The sequence below is a fragment of the Neovison vison genome, chromosome 6 (genome assembly GCF_020171115.1).
Source record: "Neovison vison isolate M4711 chromosome 6, ASM_NN_V1, whole genome shotgun sequence".
In the NCBI taxonomy this organism is placed as follows: domain Eukaryota; kingdom Metazoa; phylum Chordata; class Mammalia; order Carnivora; family Mustelidae; genus Neogale; species Neogale vison.
The window spans coordinates 161,174,568-161,194,111 of record NC_058096.1 but is presented as its reverse complement, the minus strand read 5'-3'; the positions used below and the strand labels follow the sequence as shown (position 1 = coordinate 161,194,111).

Here is a 19,544-nt window from a genome sequence, read left to right as displayed (position 1 = left end):
AAAACTCTCCTAGATGGCAGTTCAACAGTACTTCAGTTGTTCGGACGGAGGAACAGTTACTTATACATGAACGCGCTCGGTCCACCCGCTGCGACAGCGAGCTGGAAAGGGAGAATTCCATTTCCAAAAGAGTCAGCTTCTTACCGCGCAGCCCAAACGAAGGTGGGCCCAGGCGAAGAGCACTGTAGACCCCCGTCCGCTTCACGTGACTGCAGGCGGCGCGCCCAATGCGCCTGCGCGGAAGCTCCCGGAAGTGGCCGGACCCAAAGCCCCGGCGGAGAACCCGTCCGTCGGCTCCTCGGTCCGCCGGTCCGCCAGCCGGGTAGTCCGCGCGAGTCGACTCTCGTCGCGGTCCTGCAGTTTCTTTGGCCCGAACGGCGGCCGAGGTGCTCGCCATGGCGACGTTCATCTCGGTACAGTTGAAAAAGACCTCGGAGGTGGACCTGGCTAAGCCGCTGGTGAAGTTCATCCAGCAGACGTACCCGAGCGGAGGGGAGGAGCAGGCCCAGTACTGCCGCGCGGCGGAGGAGCTCAGCAAGCTGCGCCGCGCCGCCCTCGGCCGCCCGCTGGACAAGCACGAGGGCGCTCTCGAGACGCTCCTGAGGTGGGCCCGGGGGCGAGCGAAGGGGAGGTGGTCTGCGGCCTACCGCTCTCCCCACCCCCTTTCTTCCTCTGCCTTTCCTGCGTCCCGCCCTCGCACCCTGGTCGGAGTCGGGCCGCCCCGCCCTGGCTTGGCCGGGAGCGTAGGTGTGGTCTGCATTCCTTCCTGGTGAGCAGGAGCGGCCCGGTAGGCCACCACTCACCCTGCCCACTCGTCCCGCGGGCCCGCCCCAGCCCCAGGTCTGCTGGGACACCGTCAGTCGGGGGGGGGGGAGAGAAACAGTCGGCCACGGCTTGCTCGCTCGCCACGTTTTCCAGAACTAATTTTCCTCACTTTTTTGGGGGGTGGGGGTGGGAGGGTCTCTGAGACTCCACCCTTCCCCATTTTTGCATCACTGCAAAACTTTCTTGGCCAGGTTTAGATTTCATAATAGTAGTTGCTTGAGGAAGGTGAGAGAATTGGGGCCTTGGGACGAACGTCTAGTACTCATTACATTGTTTTTACTTTCAATGGGCTATCTTAAGTTCATCATAATCTAATGATGGAGAACTCCAAAGGTTCGGAGCTGCGCTTGTTTGAAATTAAGCTTCAGTGACAGAACGTTCAAGATAGGTTGCTTAAAATGAGTTTGTTCACAAGAAGGTATGCACATAAGGAAGTGATTTGTTAACAGTGCTTATTGAGCTCATGCTCTATTTAATGAGGGTTCCGTTTGTGGTACTTTTCGGATGGGATGACAACATTTTTATAGTACTTCATAGTTAAAAATTTTCTTTTGCCTAGTTGGTACCTATGCGAAACACATTGTCCTTGTTTCACAGGAGAAACATCTGAATTAGGATGCAAAGAGAAGCCTAGATTAAATTAGTTTGCTCCTGTGTCTGAGAATTTTAGGAGTATCATTTTAGCTTTAAACATCACTGGAGATCATCTTGGGTTTGTGATGATTCCCTAAGTTTAGGTGAGCTTTGTTCCTGTGCTGGAGAACATGGTCCCACGTAGCTCTACTGTAATTACAGTGGTCCCGAATACTCAGGATCTTAAATGAGGAGTGATTTTATCTCTGGCGAAAGTCCTTGGGAGGTCTCTGACTGGGTTGGCTTGTGCCCATTTATGATGATGGAAAATAGGGGAAATAGGCTAATTTAATTGCCTTTGTCTGAGTCAGTCTGCTGGTTTAACTTTTCCATCCCACATGGATCAAAGTGGTATTAATATTGGCATGGGGAAGGGCTGGTTCCCCGAAAGAAGTATACTGAATAGATTGCTCAGAAAGATTATGACCCTTTGGTGTCATTTTTAAAGATATGACTATTGGATTGCAAAGATCATTAGTTTAATACTTAGTATGAGCATACTGTTGGGGTAACCTAGGAGTTCTTGGCCATTGTTTAGAACTAACATACTTTAAAAAAACTCCAAAGTGATTTTTATGTAGATAGGAATAGTATTCACTGAGGATTTTCCATAGGTAATATTAAGAAAGCATGAATATGGTATAGTGAACCACATTAATTATTAAAGTAAGATACTCCAGGGATGCCTGGCTGGCTCAACTGGTAAAGCATGCAACGCTGATCTCCAGGTCATGAGTTTGAGCCCCATGTTGGGTGTGGAGCCTATTTTTAAAAAATAATAAAATTAAAAAAAAATATTCTGCTTGCTTGATTGAAAAAACATCTCACAACTGTCTGATTTTTGCATACTCAAGGAAGTTTTATACACATCTCCTTAACATCTCCTTATATGCCTTAACATTTCCTTACAGACTTAGCAGTTTTGTTAAGTAGATTAAATTTGATCCCAAATCTTAAGGAGCTTGGAGTGTTCAGAGACAATTGGTGCTTGGTAGTTTTTTTTTCTTTTTTAAAGATTATTTATTATTTGACAGAGAAGAGAGACTGAGAGAGGCAACAAAGCAGGGGGCTGAGAGAGGAAGAAGCAGGCTTCCTGCTGAGCAGGGAGCTGGACGTGGGGCTCAGTCCCAGGACCCTGGGATCATGATCTGAGCCAAAGGCAGACACACTTAACGACTGAGCCACCCAGGCGCCCCAATTGGTGCATAGTTTTAAGACTCATGGAAAAGAGGGAATGGTTGATAGTGGTTGTGATAGGGTTCTGCTGTGAATTTTAAAACGTCATTCATTTGTTCAGTCCTTTATTCTCTTCTCAGGCATAAATGTGAGAACTGTTCCTAGGTACTGGGGCTGTTCCGCAGATAGTCCCTTTGAAAGTAACCATGCTTCATTAGTAGCTCACTGTATTATCCTCTTCTAGCCCATTCATTGAACAGTTATGTATATATTTTTTTCACTTCTTGCCTTTTTAGTGTGTTAAGGGTAAGCTAACAGATATACTGTAATCTATTAAATTTTAGCATGGAGATGTATATAAAACTTCCTTGAGTATGCAAAAATCAAACAGTTGTGAGATGTTTTTTCAATCAAGCAAGCAGAATATCTTTTTTTAAAAAATTTTATTAATTTTTAAAAATAGTTTCCACACCCAGCGTGGGGCTCGAACTCATGACCTGGCGATCAGTATTGCATGCTTTACCAGCTGAGCCAGCCAAGCATCCCTGGAATATCTTACTTTAATAATTATGTTTAGGTAATTGTGTAAACCGAACATTACTTTACATATTTTTAACGGTGAACTTTTATTTTTTTAAAAAAGGACTTATTGAATACATGCAAGTGCGAGCTGGGGGAAGGGGAGAGGGAATGGGAGAGGGAGTGGGAGAGAATCTCTAGCAGACTCCCCACTGCGTCAGCTGAGCAGGGAGCATGATCCGTGGCTCATCCCATGACCTTGAGATCATGATCTGAGCTGAAATAGGAGTTGGAACTTAACTCCAACTCCTGGCTGAGCCACCAGGCTCTCTTAACTTAACAAACTTTTTTTTTTTTTTAAAGATTTTACCATTTTTTTGAAAGAGAGGGAGAGAGAGCACAAGCAGGGGGAGCGGCAGGGAGAGGGAGAAGCAGGCTCCCTCCTGAGCAGAGAGCTGGGCATGGGGCTTGATTTCAGGATTCCAGGATCATGACCTGAGCTGAAGGCAGATGCCTAACTAACTGAGCCACCCAGAAGGCGCACATAATGAACTTGTAAATAAAATTTTTGAATCAGAAGATTGGAGCTAATTTCTAAGGAACAGAAGCTAGCTTGATGAGTACTGGTACATAGCTCCATGTAGAGGTCCAGTGATGAACTTGCTTTCTTATCATTACTAACTTGTAGAGCTCTATTAAATTTCCTGAAATACACATTTATGAGTATCATGTTGAGAATGGACATCAGCCTTAACAAAGTGGCTTTAACTTAAAACTGATTAGAAGAGCCTTGGTAAACTTCAGGATGGTCAGAGAGGAACCATGGTTTTGGGGAAGGAAACATCAGATAGCAGTGTCTGCGTCTTTTGTGGCAATTAGAGAGAGAAAGCTTCCAATCTCCTATGAAAAAGCCTGGTTGTCAGCTTTTTGAAATTTTTAAAGATTTTATTTATTTATTTAACAGAGAGAGAAAGAACACAACCAGGAAGAGAAGTGGGAGAAATAGGCTCCCTGCTGAGCAAGGAGGGAGCCCAATGCCAGATCTGATCCTGGGATCGTGACCTGAGCCAAAGGCAGTCGCTTAATGACTAAGCCACCCAGGCGCCCCAAAAAGTAAAATCTTAAAATGGGCCGCTGCCTTCGGCTCGGGTCATGATCCCGGGATCCTGGGATCGGGTCCCGCATCGGGCTCTCTGCTGAGCGGAGAGCCTGCTTTCCTCTCTCTCTCTCTCTCTGCCTGCCTCTCTGCCTACTTGTGATCTCTCTCTGTCAAATAAATAAATAAAATCTTTAAAAAAAAAATTTATGTTTATTCATCTATGCAGAATAAAATTACTAAGCCAAATCAAGGTCTGTCAAGTACAAGCAATTTCTGAGACCAAGGGCCAACTATTATGTATCTTTATTTCCTCCACACAGTTTGAATAACAAATCTGTAGTAATGTCATTAGTACTAAAATTATCTTAATATCTTCACCCCCAAACTAACAATCAGAATGTAAGCAACAGTTGTGAAGTAAAATGGAACAGCAATATTTTCTTTCCTGATCCATGAAGTACTACTAGTGTTTGAAAAAAGAATTCAGAAATTACGAGACTAGTTCCAACAACTGTACTTTTTACAGGTGAAAACGATACTACCATAACACAACAAACATTAACCCACAAGAGAATGATAAATTTAGAATTTTTATAAGACCTATATAAATGACTTAACACAAAGCTAAAATTACAAACTATTAAAAAAAAGTCAATGAAAATACTAATATCAAAACCAGTGGAAAAAAAAAAAACAAAAACCAGTGAATGCAGCCAAAAGCAGACTGAGAAAAAGCACACAGTTCTAAAATAAATGTATAAGAAAAACAAGAGGGAAAAAGTTGATCTCTCAATACAAAAAAGAAAAAGTAAATGACAAAGGCAGAAAAAAAACAAAAAACATACACTTCGTTAAAACATTTATTTGATTAGGGGCACCTGGGTGGCTCAGTGGGTTAAGCCTCTGCTTTTGGCTCGGTTCATGATCTCAGGGTTCTGGGATCAAGCCCCAAATCAGGCTCTCTGCTCAGCAGGGAGCCTGCTTTCCCCTCTGCCTGCCTCTCTGCCTACTTGTGATCTCTCTCTGTCAAATAAATAAATAAAATCTTTAAAAACACACACACACATTTATTTGATAAAATAAAGCCGTATTTCTTTAAAAAGAAAAAAAATGTTTGAGAGAAAGAGAAAGAGTGCATGCACTTGCAAGCATGGGGAGTGCAGAGGGCAGAGGGATAAGCAGACTCCCTCCAGAGCAGGGAGCCTGACTCTGGGCTCCATCCCAGCACTGGGAGATCATAACCTGAGCCGAAGTCAGACACTTAATTGACTGAGCCACGTAGGTGCCCCTTGACTTGATTTAAAAAAAGGTAGTTCCAAGCCCTTAGCAAATGTGATCAAGGGAGAAAACTACATTAACACGTGCACATTAGGAATAAGAAAAAATTTCAACTACCAATTATGAAAATAATAAATTCTGTGAGGACTTCTGTATGACAAAAGGTATCATAAATGCAATTAAGAAACAAGACACGGGCACCTGGGTGGCTAAGTGGGTTAAAGCCTCTGCCTTCCGCTCAGGTCATGATCCCAGGGTCGTGGGATCGAGCCCCGCATCAGGCTCTCTGCTACGCAGGGAGTCTGCTTCCTCCTCTCTCTCTGCCTGCCTCTCTGCCTACTTGTGATTTCTCTCTCTGTCAAATAAATAAAATAAATAAATAAAATCATTAAAAAAAGAAAGAAAGAAAGAAAGAAACAAGACACAAAGTGCCTGGGTGTCTCAGTGGGTTAAGCCTCTGCCTTTGGCTCAGGTCATGATCTCAGGGTCCTGGGATTGAGGCCCGCGTTGGGCTCTCCACTCAGCAGGGAGTCTGCTTCCCTCTCTCTCTGCCTGCCTCTTTGCCTACTTGTGATTTCTCTCTCTGTCAAATAAATAAAATCTTTAAAAAAAAAAGAAACAAACAAACAAAACACAGGTGTGGATATTTACAAATATACGTATATATCCTGACCTCTTGACTCCCTGACTATTTACTTTCTACTCTATTTTGCTGCAAAATGCTTCATTAATGATTCTTCATGTGATAAAATTGGGTGAAGAAGTGTAAAAATAAGGATGCGGAAGGATCTGTTAACTCGGACCAATAAGTGGTCCAGCTCTTTGGATTCTCTTGTTTCTCTCTGGTGGGTGGTCAGAAGTTGCACAGCCCTAAGTAGTGACTAGAGCTCTATAGGTCATGTAAATTTGCATTACAGTGTCGCTTTGGCTAGTGTGGATTGGTTGTTCTAATCTCCACATCTTCCCTCAAACTTGAAAACTAGAATTTCTTTCCCTCTCTCTCTCTCCCTCTTTTTTAAAAGACTCATTTATTTATTTTAGGGGGATGTGGAGAAAGAGAGAACACAGGCAACAGGTGCATGTGCATGAGTCAGGAAAAGGGGAGAGGGAGATGCTATAAGCAGAATCACTGCAGGGAGCCTAATATGGGGCTTGATCCCATCACCCATGAGATCATAGCCTGGGCCCAAACCAAGAATTGTATGCTCACTGACTGAGCCGCCCAGGTGCCCTTAAAACTAGAACCTCTTGGGGCACCTGGGTGGCTCAGTGGGTTAAGCTTCTGCCTTCCGCTCAGGTGATGTTCTCAGGGTCCTGGGATTGAGCCCTGCATCGGGTTCTCTGCACCGCAGAGAGCCTGCTTCCCCCCACCCCCTCTGCCTGCCTCTCTGCCTACTTGTGATCTCTGTCAAATAAAATCTTAAAAAAAAAAACAAAAACCCAAAACTAGAACTTGCTTCTTTTTTATTTTTTTTTTAAACTTTAGAAGAGGGGCACCTAGGTGGCTCAGTGGGTTAAGCCTCTGCCTTTGGCTCAGGTCCTGGGATCGAGTCCCACATTGGGCTCTGCTCAGTGGGTAACTGCTTCCTCCTCTCTCTCTGCCTTCTTCTCTTGACTACTTGTGATCTCTCTTTGCCAAATAAATAAGTAAAATTAAAAAAAATTTTAGAAGAAAGCTTTATCTTCTTTTTTTTTTAATATGACATTTATTTATTGGTCAGAGAGAGAGAGTGCGGGGGCACATAACCGGGGGGAGTGGCAGGCAGAGGGAGAAGCAGGCTTACTGCTGAGCAGGGAGCCTGATTCAGGGCTTGATCCCAGGACCACAGGATCGTGACCTGAGCCGAAGGCAGACACTTAACTGACTGAGCTATGCAGGTATACCTAAAACTAGAATTTCTGATGAGAGTGTGTCCTAGAACTGTCTTTTGGTCTCTTGTATATTTAGAGAACATTTCCTAGGGTTCTTTTTTTTTTTTTCTCCCCCCCTGTGAGCTTTTAAAAATTGAGCTATTGAGTATTTGCTCTAAGGTGGCTGAGGTTTATAAAATTACTGGAGAACATAAAAGGCCTTTCTGGATAGTTGCAAAATAATCTGTTGCTACCATTTATGTCAAATGTACTATATATCAATACTGTTTTAAGTATTTAGTATGTATTGTATCATCTTTTTCCTCATGCTTAAATTAATGAGCTATCACCTCACATTAGGAAGGATTTGGAGAAGTTATTCATAACTTTCATACAGTCACACAGCTTTGAGTTGGTGGAGTTGAGATTCAAACTCAGGGTTGTCTGACTTGCAAGCCTGAGCTATTGCCCGCTGTGACATTATACCTCTTAAGCATGATTAGGGTTGTTTTTTTTTTTTAAAGATTTTATTTTATTTATTTGAGAGAGAGAGACAGTGAGAGAGAGCATGAGCGAGGAGAAGGTCAGAGAGTGAAGCAGACTCCCCATGGAGCTGGGAGCCTGATGTGGGACTCGATCCCGGGACTCCAGGATCACGCCCTGAGCCGGAGGCAGTCGTTTAACCAACTGCGCCACCCAGGCGTCCCTGATTAGGGTTTTATAATTGATTAAAAAAGTACTTATTTCTAAAATACTAAAGTACAGGGCGCCTGAGTGGCTCAGTGGGTTAAGCCGCTGCCTTCGGCTCAGGTCATGATCTCAGGGACTTCTGAGAGTCTGCTCAGCAGGGAGCCTGCTTCCCCCTCTCTCTCTGCCTGCCTCTCTGTCTACTTGTGATCTCTGTCTGTCAAATAAACAAATAAAAAAAAACTTAAAAAAAATACTAAAGTACATATTTATCATAATCATAATGCACTATTTTTTTTTTTTTTTTTTTGCCAACTCTGGCTTTCATTCTTCCTACTTGTGGAAAAGTTGCAGTCCTGGTCTACTTTTTTAGAGGTGTAGCCTAAGCTAGAATCTGCTGATCTAGTAAATCATATTTATTTATTTATTTATTTATTAAAGATTCTATTTATTTATTTGACAGAGAGAGACGCAGCGAGAGAGGGAACACAAACAGGGTGAGTGGGAGAGGGAGAAGCAGGCTTCTTGCCGAGCAGGGAGACCGATGCGGGGCTCCATCCCAGGATCCTGGGATCATGACCTGAGCAGAGGGCAGACACTTAAGGACTGAATCACTCCGGCGCCCTTAGTAAATCATATTTAAATGATAGAGAGGTGGGTAGATTCTCTTGTTTCTGCTCTTGTTCCCTCTTTAGGAATTTTGAGACCTGAGATTTAAGCTGAATTACCAGGGGTCATATGATGGAAATATATCAAAGGAGTAATTGGTGCTGTAGGAACAGCATTTTAACTGTAGTTAGTTAGCAATGGCTCCTTTCCTTGGAAAGTATTATTTCGTCTCTCTTGGCGTTTACTTCATGTGAATCAGATATTGTTGATTTCCAATGACTGCCGTCCCACAGTACTTACTTTAAATTATATAACCTCTCCTGAGACAGCTGTTTTTAAGGATTCCATCATAAAGCTTCTAGTCAATTAAATATAGGCTACAAATGCACTGTTTCCCCACACAACTTGTTTTGAGAGTTGACCCCAAAAACTTTGAATAGAGTAGGTGTAAAAAATTTAAGACATTCTGTTTAGCCTTTCTTTTTTCTTTCTTCTTTCTTTCTTTTTTTTTTTTTTGTTCCTGGTCCATTTGCAGAGGAAGTAGCTTTATCTCCTACTACTTCCTTTCCTGTTTTCTTTGGAGCAGAAGTCAACAAACTAAGGCCTGCCCAGCTGCCTATTTTTATATTTTCCATAGCCACCACTCTAGTTGGTTAGTGCTCTGAGCCTTGGAGACCTCGCTGGACTGTTCCCTCTGTCACATTGTCCCCTTTATTCCCTGCACCTGCCTCCCTGTCCATTGGCTGCACCTTGCTGCTGCTCAGGGTTTGCTCTGGTGCCACCTACACTTGGCAGTGAATGTAGAATCTCAGACTGGGAACTGGTGACTTGGCAAATTGCCTTGTCTCCAGCAGCTGAGCCAGCTGCCCAAATTGAGATGGCTGGGCTCTCTGGGAGAAGAGAAGGGCGTCCTGCAATTTGGGTGTCACTGGGGCAGAGAATCAAGTTCAGTAGAATGAAGTTCAGAGAATGAAGTTGTGTTTAGTACTATCCTACCTACCCTCTCCCCCCAGCCGCCCAGTGGTGCCCTCTCCACGGAACTGGATACTCTTCCTTTGGAAATGGCTCCAGCTAATGACAGTTGTACCTAGTGTGCCCACCATCTGAGATGGCCTGACTTAGGTAAAAAGGATATAGGTGAGGCAGGATTTTTCTTTCTTGTTATAAGGATCAGCATGTTATCCTTGATTTTTTGCCTTTTGCTTGGCAAAGCCTACAATAGCCATTCTCAGAAAGAGTTTGTAAATCCCTACCCTATAGCCATATGAGGCTTCCTGCTGTGCCATGAACACCCTTAGGCATGCAGTTGCCTTCTGTTGCCTCAGGTCCTTGGTACTTGGTATTCTGTCCTTATGGCCATGTTCTTTAGTAGGGTCTGTTCATTATCAAAATAAGAGAATCTTGGGTTTATTTTTCAGAGATTAAAAAAAAGTTACTTTTAAAAACTTTACATTTTACTGATTTATTTGTTTAGGGTAGTAGTAAAATAGTGAACAAACAAACCCAGTCTTTGCTTTCAGGGAGCTTAGAATCTTTTAAGAGAAAAGACGTTAAACATAATTCTACAACTAAATGTATTACAAACTGTGTTAAGTTCTATGAAGGAAGAGTTCAGAGGCCTAAGAGATTTTAAAGGATGAGGGGAACTAATTTTATTTTTTATTTTTATTTTTTTAAAGATTTATTTATTTATTTGGCACAGAGAGATCACAAGTAGGCAGAGAAAGAGGATGAAGCAGGCTCCCTGCTGAGCAGAGAGCCTGATGTGGGGCTGGATCTCAGGACCCTGGGACCCTGGGATCATGATCTGAGGTGAAGGCAGAGGCTTAACCTCTGAGCCACTCAGGAGCCCTGGGAACTAATTTTAAGTAGGAGTTAGATCGACTGCCTGTATCAAATCTTTTTTTTTTTCCCTTTGTATATTTTTGAAGATTTTATGTTACTTATTTTAAAAAAGATTTTATTCATTTATTTGTCAGAGAGACAGCAAGAGAGGACAGAAAGCAGGGGAGTGGGAGAGGGAGAAGCAGGCTTCCTGCTGAGCAGGGGGCCCGATGTTGGGCTCAGTCCCAGGACCCTGGGATCATAACCCGAGCCAAAGGCAGACATTTAATGACCAGCCACCCAGGCACCCCAATTTCTTAAGATTGTATTTATTTGAGAGTGAGAGTAAGTGAGCAGTGAGGGAGGGGGCACTGGGAGAGAGTCTTCTAAGCAAGCTCCCTGCTGAGCCGGAAGCCCAATGCAGGTCTTACATCTGTGAACCATGAGATCGTGACCTGAGCTGAAACTAAGAGTTGGAGGCTCAACCGACTGAGCCATCCAGGCACCCATGCCCTTAACACTTTTGCCACCAAAGTGGAACACCCTGGTCCACGCTACCATTATCTTCTGACTGGATTATAGTAATGCTTCCTGACTGGTTTCTTTAGTGCTCTTGCACAACTGCAAGTCATTTTTCCACACGGCAGCCATGGATGGTGACTTTGTGAAAATGGGTTAGCTCATGTTACTCTTTTGTCCAAACTCTGATGGGTCCCCTTCCTATTTTATATAGTAGAGGCCAGAAGTCTTACAGTTGTATTCAAGGCATCATTACTTCTTTGATTTCATCTCCAGCTGTTTTCTCCTGTGCTTGTTCTGTGACCTTATTGGCCTCCTTGCCATGGCAGTGTATTTTCAGGCATACTCTTGTCCCAGCTTTTTGGCACTTGATCTTCCCTTGACTGGTAATGCTTTTATCTCATTTATCTGCTTGCCTCATCACAACACCTCCTTCTTGCCTTCTCTGTTATTCATGATGTTTTAAATTATTAAAATTTTTACTTCTATATATAGGCAAGTGACCACATGTAGTGATTTAAGACTACTGTCTTCTCACATCACCCTGTATAACATTTTGTCCTTCTTATTTACTTATTTATTTATTTTATTTTTTAATTTTTTTAAAAGATTTTATTTATTTGACACAGAGAGAGAGATCACAAGTAGGCAGAGCAGCAGGAAGAGAGAGAGGGGAAAGCAGGCTCCCCGCTGAGCAGAGATCCTGACGCGGGGCTCGATTCCAGGACCCTGAGATCATGACCTGAGCTGAAGGCAGAGGCTTAACCCACTGAGCCATCCAGGCGCCCCTATTTATTTATTTTAAAGATTTTTTTTTTTAAGGTTTTTTATTTATATATTGGACAGAGATAGAGATCACAAGTAGGCAGAGCAGCAGGCAGAGAGAGAGGGGGAAGCAGATTTCCCGCTGACCAGAGAGCCGGATGGGCTGCTGGATCCCAGGACCCTGAGGTCATGACCTGATCTGAAGGCAGAGGCTTAACCCACTGAGCCTCTCAGTTACCTCTATTTTAAAGATTTTGTTTACTTATTTGATAGAGAGACAGTGAGAGAGGAAATACAATCAGGGGAAGTGGAAAAGGGAGAAGCAGGCTTTCCACTGAGCAGGGACTTGGATTGTTATAGGTGTGGTCTCAGGATCCTGGGATCATGACCTGAGCCACAGGCATACGCTTAACGGACTGAGCCACCCGGGCACCCCTTTGCTATATTTTTACTTAGCTATCTTGTCTTTCCCTCTAAAAGTAAGCTTAAAAGGGCTCAACATTTTAAGTGTTTATTTACTACTGAATTTCTATGTCTTAGAACTGTGTTTGGCATATAGGAAATTCTTAGTATGTATTTGTTGAATGGATGAGTGAATGAGGGAAGACTTTTTTTTTTCTTTTTGAAAGATTCGTCATTTGCCAGAGAGGGTGTGTGAGTTGGGTGGAGGAGGGGCAGAGGGAAGGAATCTCAGATCTAAAGCAGTCTCCCTGCTGGGCAGGGAGCCCCAAGCATAGCTTGATCTCATGACCCTGAGATCGAGGCCTGAGCTGAAATCAAGAATTGGACTCTTAATTGACTCAGCCTCCCAGGTGCTCTGAGGGAAGACTTTTTGATGACATAATCAGCTTGGACAAGAAAAGTGGGGAGTTATAATGGGAAAGTTCCCAGAGAAAAAAAATTGCCAGAGGAAAATATAGGTGAAGTCCCTAAGCTAGGGGAAAGCATAGACTAATGACTAAAGTGTGTAGTCAGTAATTCTCAAATGAGGCTGGAGAGTTGAATGATGGCTAGATAATGCCAGACCTTGACAAAAATTTTGTATGTAATTTTGAGTATAATAGGAATCCATTAAAGGGTTTAAGTGTTTAATACTTCAAAGTTCAGGGGTGCCTGTAGCTCAGTCAGTTACATGTCAGCCTTTGGTTCAGGTAAGGATCTCAGAGTTCTGGGATCAAGCCCCACATTGGGCTGCTTACTCAATGAGGAGTCTGCTTCTCCCTGTCCCTCTGCTCTTTCCTCCACTTGTCTCCCTGGCTTTCTCTCTGTGTGTCAAATAAATAAAATTAAAAAAAAACAAACTCCAGAGTTCATTTTTTAAGTATAAGAATACTCTCCTGTATAACCACAGTACAACTTTCAAAATCAGGAAATTAACATTGATTTAATATTACCATTTAATCCATTAAACACATTCAGATTTTGCCAGTTCCCCCGATAATGCTGTTGGACAGAGTCATGTACAGATTAGAGATCTAATCCAGGATTCTGCACTGCATTTGGTTGGCTCTTTTGTCCTTCCGTCTGGAATAGTTCTTCTGTTTCTCCTTGTTTTTCACAACCTTGACATATGTATTTATTTATTTATAAAGATTTTATTTATTTATTTGACAGACAGAGGTCACAAGCAGACAGAGGGAGGAGGAAGCAGGCTCCCTGCCGAGCAGAGAGCCCCATGCGGGGCTCCATCCTAGGACCCTGGGATCATGACCTGAGCCAAAGGCAGAGGCTTTAACCCACTGAGCCACCCAAGCGCCCCCAACCTTGACATTTTTAAAGGGTATTGGCTAATTTCTTCATAGACTGTCCCTCAATTAGGGTTTGTCTTATATTTTCTTGTGATTTATGCATTTTTGGGCAATAGTACCACCAAAGTACAGCTGTGGTTTTTTTTTTTTTTTTTTGTGTGTGTGTGTGTGTGTGTCAGGAAGAACTTGAAGTAGATTTGTCCTGGGCTGTTAATGTTTAACTTGTATTACCTCGTCAAGATGATGTCTGCTAGTTTTCTTGACCTGACAGTTAATGAGTATGTTGAACTAATTAATTAGTAAGTACTTTGTAGGGAGATACTTTGAATCTTTGTAATACCCCGTTTCCATCAAACTTTTTTTGCGTTAGCACCCATTGATGTATCTTACCTGAAATAGATATTATACTCAGGAAGGTGCCAAATGCTGATTTTTCTAACTCTTTCTTATATTCTCGTGTTGTTAGTTGGCATTGTACAGTAAGGTGGTGCTTTCTCTGTTCACCTATTTATTTGTTTTATTTGCTTCAGATTGGCGTTCTTACTTTCCTCAGTGGGTTGTGATTTGTTATTTTGTTCGAAACTTTTTGGATTTCGCTAGCAGGAGCCCCTTAAAAGCTAGTTCTTGTGTCTTTGATATGTTCTGATTTTTTGAGTACCTTTTTTTTTTTAAGATTTTATTTATTTGACAGAGAGAGAGGTCACAAGTAGGAAGAGAGAGGGGGGACACAGGCTCCCTGCTGAGCAGAGAGCCTGATGCGGGGCTCCATCCTGGAACCCTAAGATCATGACCTGAACTGAAGGCAGAGTCTTAACCCACTGAGTCACCCAGGCACCCCATGAGTACTTCTTTGACTTTCTGACACAGCAAGATGTTTAAGGCTTGAATCTTGAATTTTCTTGTTCTCAGCCACGGAGTCTGCCATTTCTGAGAGTGTTGGCTTCTAAAACAGCATTACTCATCAGGGCTCTGGGTATGCTTATTGCTACTGAGATGTTATTGCTTCTAGGCTCTCTCGGTATATACACTTAGGAAATCACTCACACACATTTATACCTGTTTTTGTATTTCTCCACTATATTAAAAAAATAAGTTAATACTGATACCTCCAGTTCCAAGCAGAAGCCACAGAATTTATTCTAGCCATCTTTATTCCTGTATTTGTAACTCCTTTGTCTGATTGTTTAGAATCTTAGCCTACATTATCTTCAGTGTATTTACTTAAGTGCTTATTAATACTTCCTGTTTGTAATCAAACTCAGGGCTGTGTCAGAGAAAATATTTGGTCTTAGATGTATTGCCTCTTTCCCTGAAAAATTTGCCTCAGAAACAGTTACTGGAATGATAACGCTGGTGAAGGAGGGTGGAGGGAGGAGATAGTAAGGGAAGGAGGAAAGATTATGGGCCAGTTAGAAGGCTTGGCCCTGGATACTCCCAACCCTCCTTGCTAGCTCAAAGGTCAGCCTGGTGAGGGAGAAGAATGCTTTGTGTTTGATGATTGATGATTGTTCTGGTTGCTGTGTGGAGAATAGGTTGAAAAGAATGAGGAAGGGGCATCTGGATGACTCAGTTGTTTTAAGTGTCTTCCTTGGGCTTAGATCAGGATCCTGGGGTCTTGGGATCAAGTCCTAATTGGGCTCCCTGGTCAGCGGGGAGTCTGCTTCTCTCTTTCCCTCTGCCCCTTGGCTGCCCCCCACCCCAGAGGGAGAGAGAGAGAGAGAGTACATGTGTACACGCACATGCACACGCACGCTCTCTCTCTCTCTCAAATGAATAAAATCTTAAAAAAGAGAAAGGACTCAAGGAGACAGGGAGTTGGCTAGGTGACTTTTTCATTAGTCTAAAGGGAGGGTAGAATTATTTTTTTTAAAAAAGATTTTATTTACTTATTTATTTGACAGAGGGAGAGAGAGAGAGAGAGAGAGACAGACAGACAGACAGACAGACAGACATGAGAGGGAACACAAATAGGGGGAATGGGAGAGGGAGAAGCAGGCTTCCCACCAAGCAGGGAACCTGATGTGGGGCTTGATCCCAAGACCTTGGGATCATGACCTGAGTGGAAGGCAGATGCCTAACAGCTTAGCCACCCAGGAGCCCTAGATGTTTTTTGCTTTTGTTTTCTTTTTTTGTTTAAAGATTTTATGTATTTAGAGAGTCTAACAGAGTGAGTATGAGCAGGGGGAGGGACAAAAGGAAAGGGAGAAGTAGATTCCCTACTAAGCATGGAGCCCTATGGGGCTCTATCCCAGGACCCTGAGATCATGACCTGAGCTGAAGGCAGACACCTAACTGACTGAGCCATCCAGATATCCCATTAAATTTTAATTCCAGTATAGTTAACATAGTGTTAGTTTCGAGGGTACAGTATAGTGATTCAGCATTTCTGTACATTACTCAGTGCTCATCAAGTAAGTGTAATCTTAATGGGGAAAAACTTAGAGTTTTTTTCCTCTAAGGTCAGGAATATGACAAGGATGGCAACTCTCACCACGTTTATTCAGCATAGTACAGGGAGTCTTAGCCACAGCAGTTTACAGCAAAAGGATATAAAAGGCATCCAAATTAGTGAGTAAGAAGTAAAACTTTAACTCTTTGCAGGTGACATGATACCATATATAGGAAACCTGGAAGACTCCATCAAAAAACTGTTCAGAGGGGTGCCTGGGTGGCTCAGCAGGTTGAGCCTCTGCCTTCTGCTCAGATCATGGTCTCAGGGTCGATGTGGGATTGAGCCCTATATCGGGCTCTCTGCTCAACAGGGAGCCTGCTTCTCACTCTCTCCCTGCCTGCCTCTCTGCCTACTTGTGATCTCTCTCTCTGTCAAATAAATAAATAACATCTTAAAAAAAAACTGTTTAGAACTGATAAATTCAGTAAAGTCACAGGATACTAAATTAGTGTACAGAAATCTATTGCATTTTTATGCGCCAATATTGAGCACAGGCAGCAGGAAGAGAAATTAAGAAAACAGTCCCATTTACATTTGCACCAAAAATAATTATATACCTAGGAATAAACCTAACCAAAGAAGTGCAAGCCCTGTAATGAGAAAAAGAAATTGAATATGACACAAAGAAGTGGGAACAAAATTCCATGTTCATGGATTGGAAGAACAAATACTGTTAAAATGTCTATACTACCCAATGCAGTCCACTCATTTATTGTAATACCTACCAAAATACTAATAGCAGTTTTCACAGAACAGAACAATCTCTCTCTCTTTTTTTCCCAAAGATTTTTATTTGAGAGAGAGCGAGAGAGAGCATGCGCACATGTGCACTCGCGAGCATGATAGGGGAGAGGTCACAGGGAGAAGCAGACTCCCCATTGAGCAGGGAACCCAAAGTGGAACTCGATGCCAGGACTCTAGGATCATGACCTGAGCTGAAGGCAGTTGCCCAACCACTGAGCCACTCAGGCACCTCTAAAACAAACAATAATTTGTGTGGCACTGCTAAAGTCTGCAAATAGCCAAAGCAATCTGGAAAAAGCAGAGCTGCAAGCATCACAATTCTGGACTTAAATTATATTATAAAGGTATAATAATCAAAACAGTATGGTACTGGCACAAAATAGATATATAGATCAATAGAACAGAATAGAAAATCCAGAAATGAACCCACAGTTTTATGGTCAATTCCTCTTCGACAAAGCAGGAAAGAATATCCAGTGGGAAAAAGTCTCTTCAACAAATGGTGTTGGGAAAACTGGATCACTTTCTTACATCATACACAAAAATAAAATGGATTAATTGGGGGTGCCTGGGTGGCACAGTTGGTTGAGCATCTGACTCTTGGTTTCAGTTTGGTGGTGATCTTGGGGTTATGTGGTAGAGCCTTTGTTGGGCACTGTGCTCAGCTTGGAGTCTACTTGGGATTCTCTTCCCCTGCCCCTCCCCTGTACGTGTGGGCTCTGTCTCTCTCTAAAATAGGTAAATAAATCTTAAAAAAAAAAAATAGATTAAGGACCTAAGTGTGGATGTGAAACCAAAAAAATCCTGGAAGAGAGCACAGGCAGTAACTTTTCTGACATTAGCCATAGAAACTTTTTGTAGATGTGTCTCCTGAGGCAAGGAAAGCAAATGCAGAAATAAATGATTGGGACTACATCAGAATAAAACATTCTGCACAGTGAAGGAAACAGTTAGTAAAACTAAACAATAATCGATGGAATGGGAGAAAATACTTGCAGATGGCATATCCAGTGAAGGGTTAGTATGCAAATATATAAAGAATTTTTAAAATCTTAACACCCCAAAAACAATCCAGTTAAAAAATGGCAGAGGATGTGGTGGCCAACAGGCACGTGAAGAGATACTCAGCATCACGCATCATCAAGGAAATACAAATCAAAACTATGAGGGCTTTCTGGGTGTTTCTGTCGGTTAAACATCCCACTCTTGATTTTGGCTCAGGTCATGATCTTGGGGTCCTGGGATCAAGTCCTGCAACTGGCTCCCTGCTCAGTGGGAAGTTTGCTTTTCTCCTTCTCCCTCTGCCCCTCCTCCTGCTTGTGCTTGTACATGTGCTCTTTCTCTCTCTCAAATAATTAATCTTTTTTTTTTTTCTTTTAAAGTTTTTTTTATTTATTTGACAGAGAGAGAGATAATGAGAAAGGGGGTAGTGGGAGAGGGAGAAGCAGGCCCCTCGCTGAGCAGGGAGTTTGATGTAGGGCTTGATCACAGGACCCTGGGATCACGATCTGAGGCAAAGGTGGACACTTAATGACCGAGCCACCCAGGTGCCCCTCAAACAATAAATCTTTTTTTTTAAAGATTTTATTAATTTATTTGACAGACAGAGATCACAGGTAGGCAGAGAGAGAGGAAGGGAAGCAGGCTCCCCGCTGAGCAGAGAGCCGGATGTGGGGCTCGATCCCAGAACCCTGGGATCATGACCTGAGCCGAAGGCAGAGGCCCTAACCCACTGAGCCACCCAGGCGCCCCAAACAATAAATCTTTAAAAAGAAAAACTATCATGAGACACCACTTCACACCTGTTAGAATGGCTAAAATAAGAAAAACAAGAAACAGGTGTTGGTAAGGATGTGGAGGAAGAGGAATCCTTGTATAGTATTGGTACAAACTGGTACAGCCACTGTGGAAGACAGGGTGGAGGTTCCTCAAAAAATTAAAAATAGGGGTGCCTGGGTGACTCAGTCAGTTAAGCTCTCCACTCTTGGTTTCGGCTTAAGTCATGATCTCAGGGTCATGAGATCAAGACTCTTGTTGGGCTCTGTACTGGGCATGGAGCCTACTTAAGATTCCCGCACTCCCCTTCTGCTTTTTCCCCCTCACTAAAAAATAAAAATTAAGAATAGATTTGTCATATGATGTGGTAATTCCACTATTGAGTATTTACCCAAAGAATATGAAAACATTAATTTGAGTAGATATATGCACTCCTATGTTTACTTAAACATTATGTAAAATAGCCAAATTATGGAAGCAGCCTAACTGTTCATTGATAGATGATGGATAAAGAAGATAATGGTGTACACACACACACACACACACACACACGAATATTGCTCAGCCATAAAAAAGAATGAGATCTTGCCTTTTCCAACAACATGGATGTAGAGTATAATAGTAAGCAAAATAAGTCAGACGAACACAAATACCATGAGATTTCACTTGTATGTGGAATTTGAGAAACATTAAATGAACAAAGAAAAAAAAAACAAACAAAAAAGCAGACTCTTAACTATAGACAACAATTCCATACATCAGCCTGTGTTCATCACAAGTGTACTCCTTAATCCCCATCACCTTTGTGACCTGTCCCCACTATCCTCCATTGAGAAAGTGATACAGTTTTGTTCTTTTTGCATAGTTTGCAAAACCGTTCAGTTTTCCCGACATCATTTGTTGAAGAAATTGTCTTTTTTCTTTTCTTTTCAAGATTTTATTTATTTGAGATAGAAAGCAATCAAGAGTGAGTACAAGTAGGGGGAGGGGCAGATGGAGAGGGAGGAACAGGGAGCCTGATGCAGGACTTGATCCCAAC

General features: G+C 42.6%; 1 protein-coding gene across 2 annotated transcripts in view; it reads left to right on the top strand.

Moving 5' to 3' along the window:
• The first annotated feature begins 276 nt into the window (after positions 1–276).
• The window catches only part of LOC122909095 (programmed cell death 6 interacting protein), a 78,893-nt gene continuing 59,625 nt past the window's right edge, over positions 277–19,544 (top strand). For both annotated transcript variants that reach the window (XM_044252757.1, XM_044252756.1), the window contains exon 1: positions 277–604. In XM_044252757.1, coding sequence (XP_044108692.1) covers positions 396–604 — 209 coding nt within the window. In that variant the 5' untranslated portion in view covers positions 277–395. The remainder of the gene's footprint in view (positions 605–19,544) is intronic.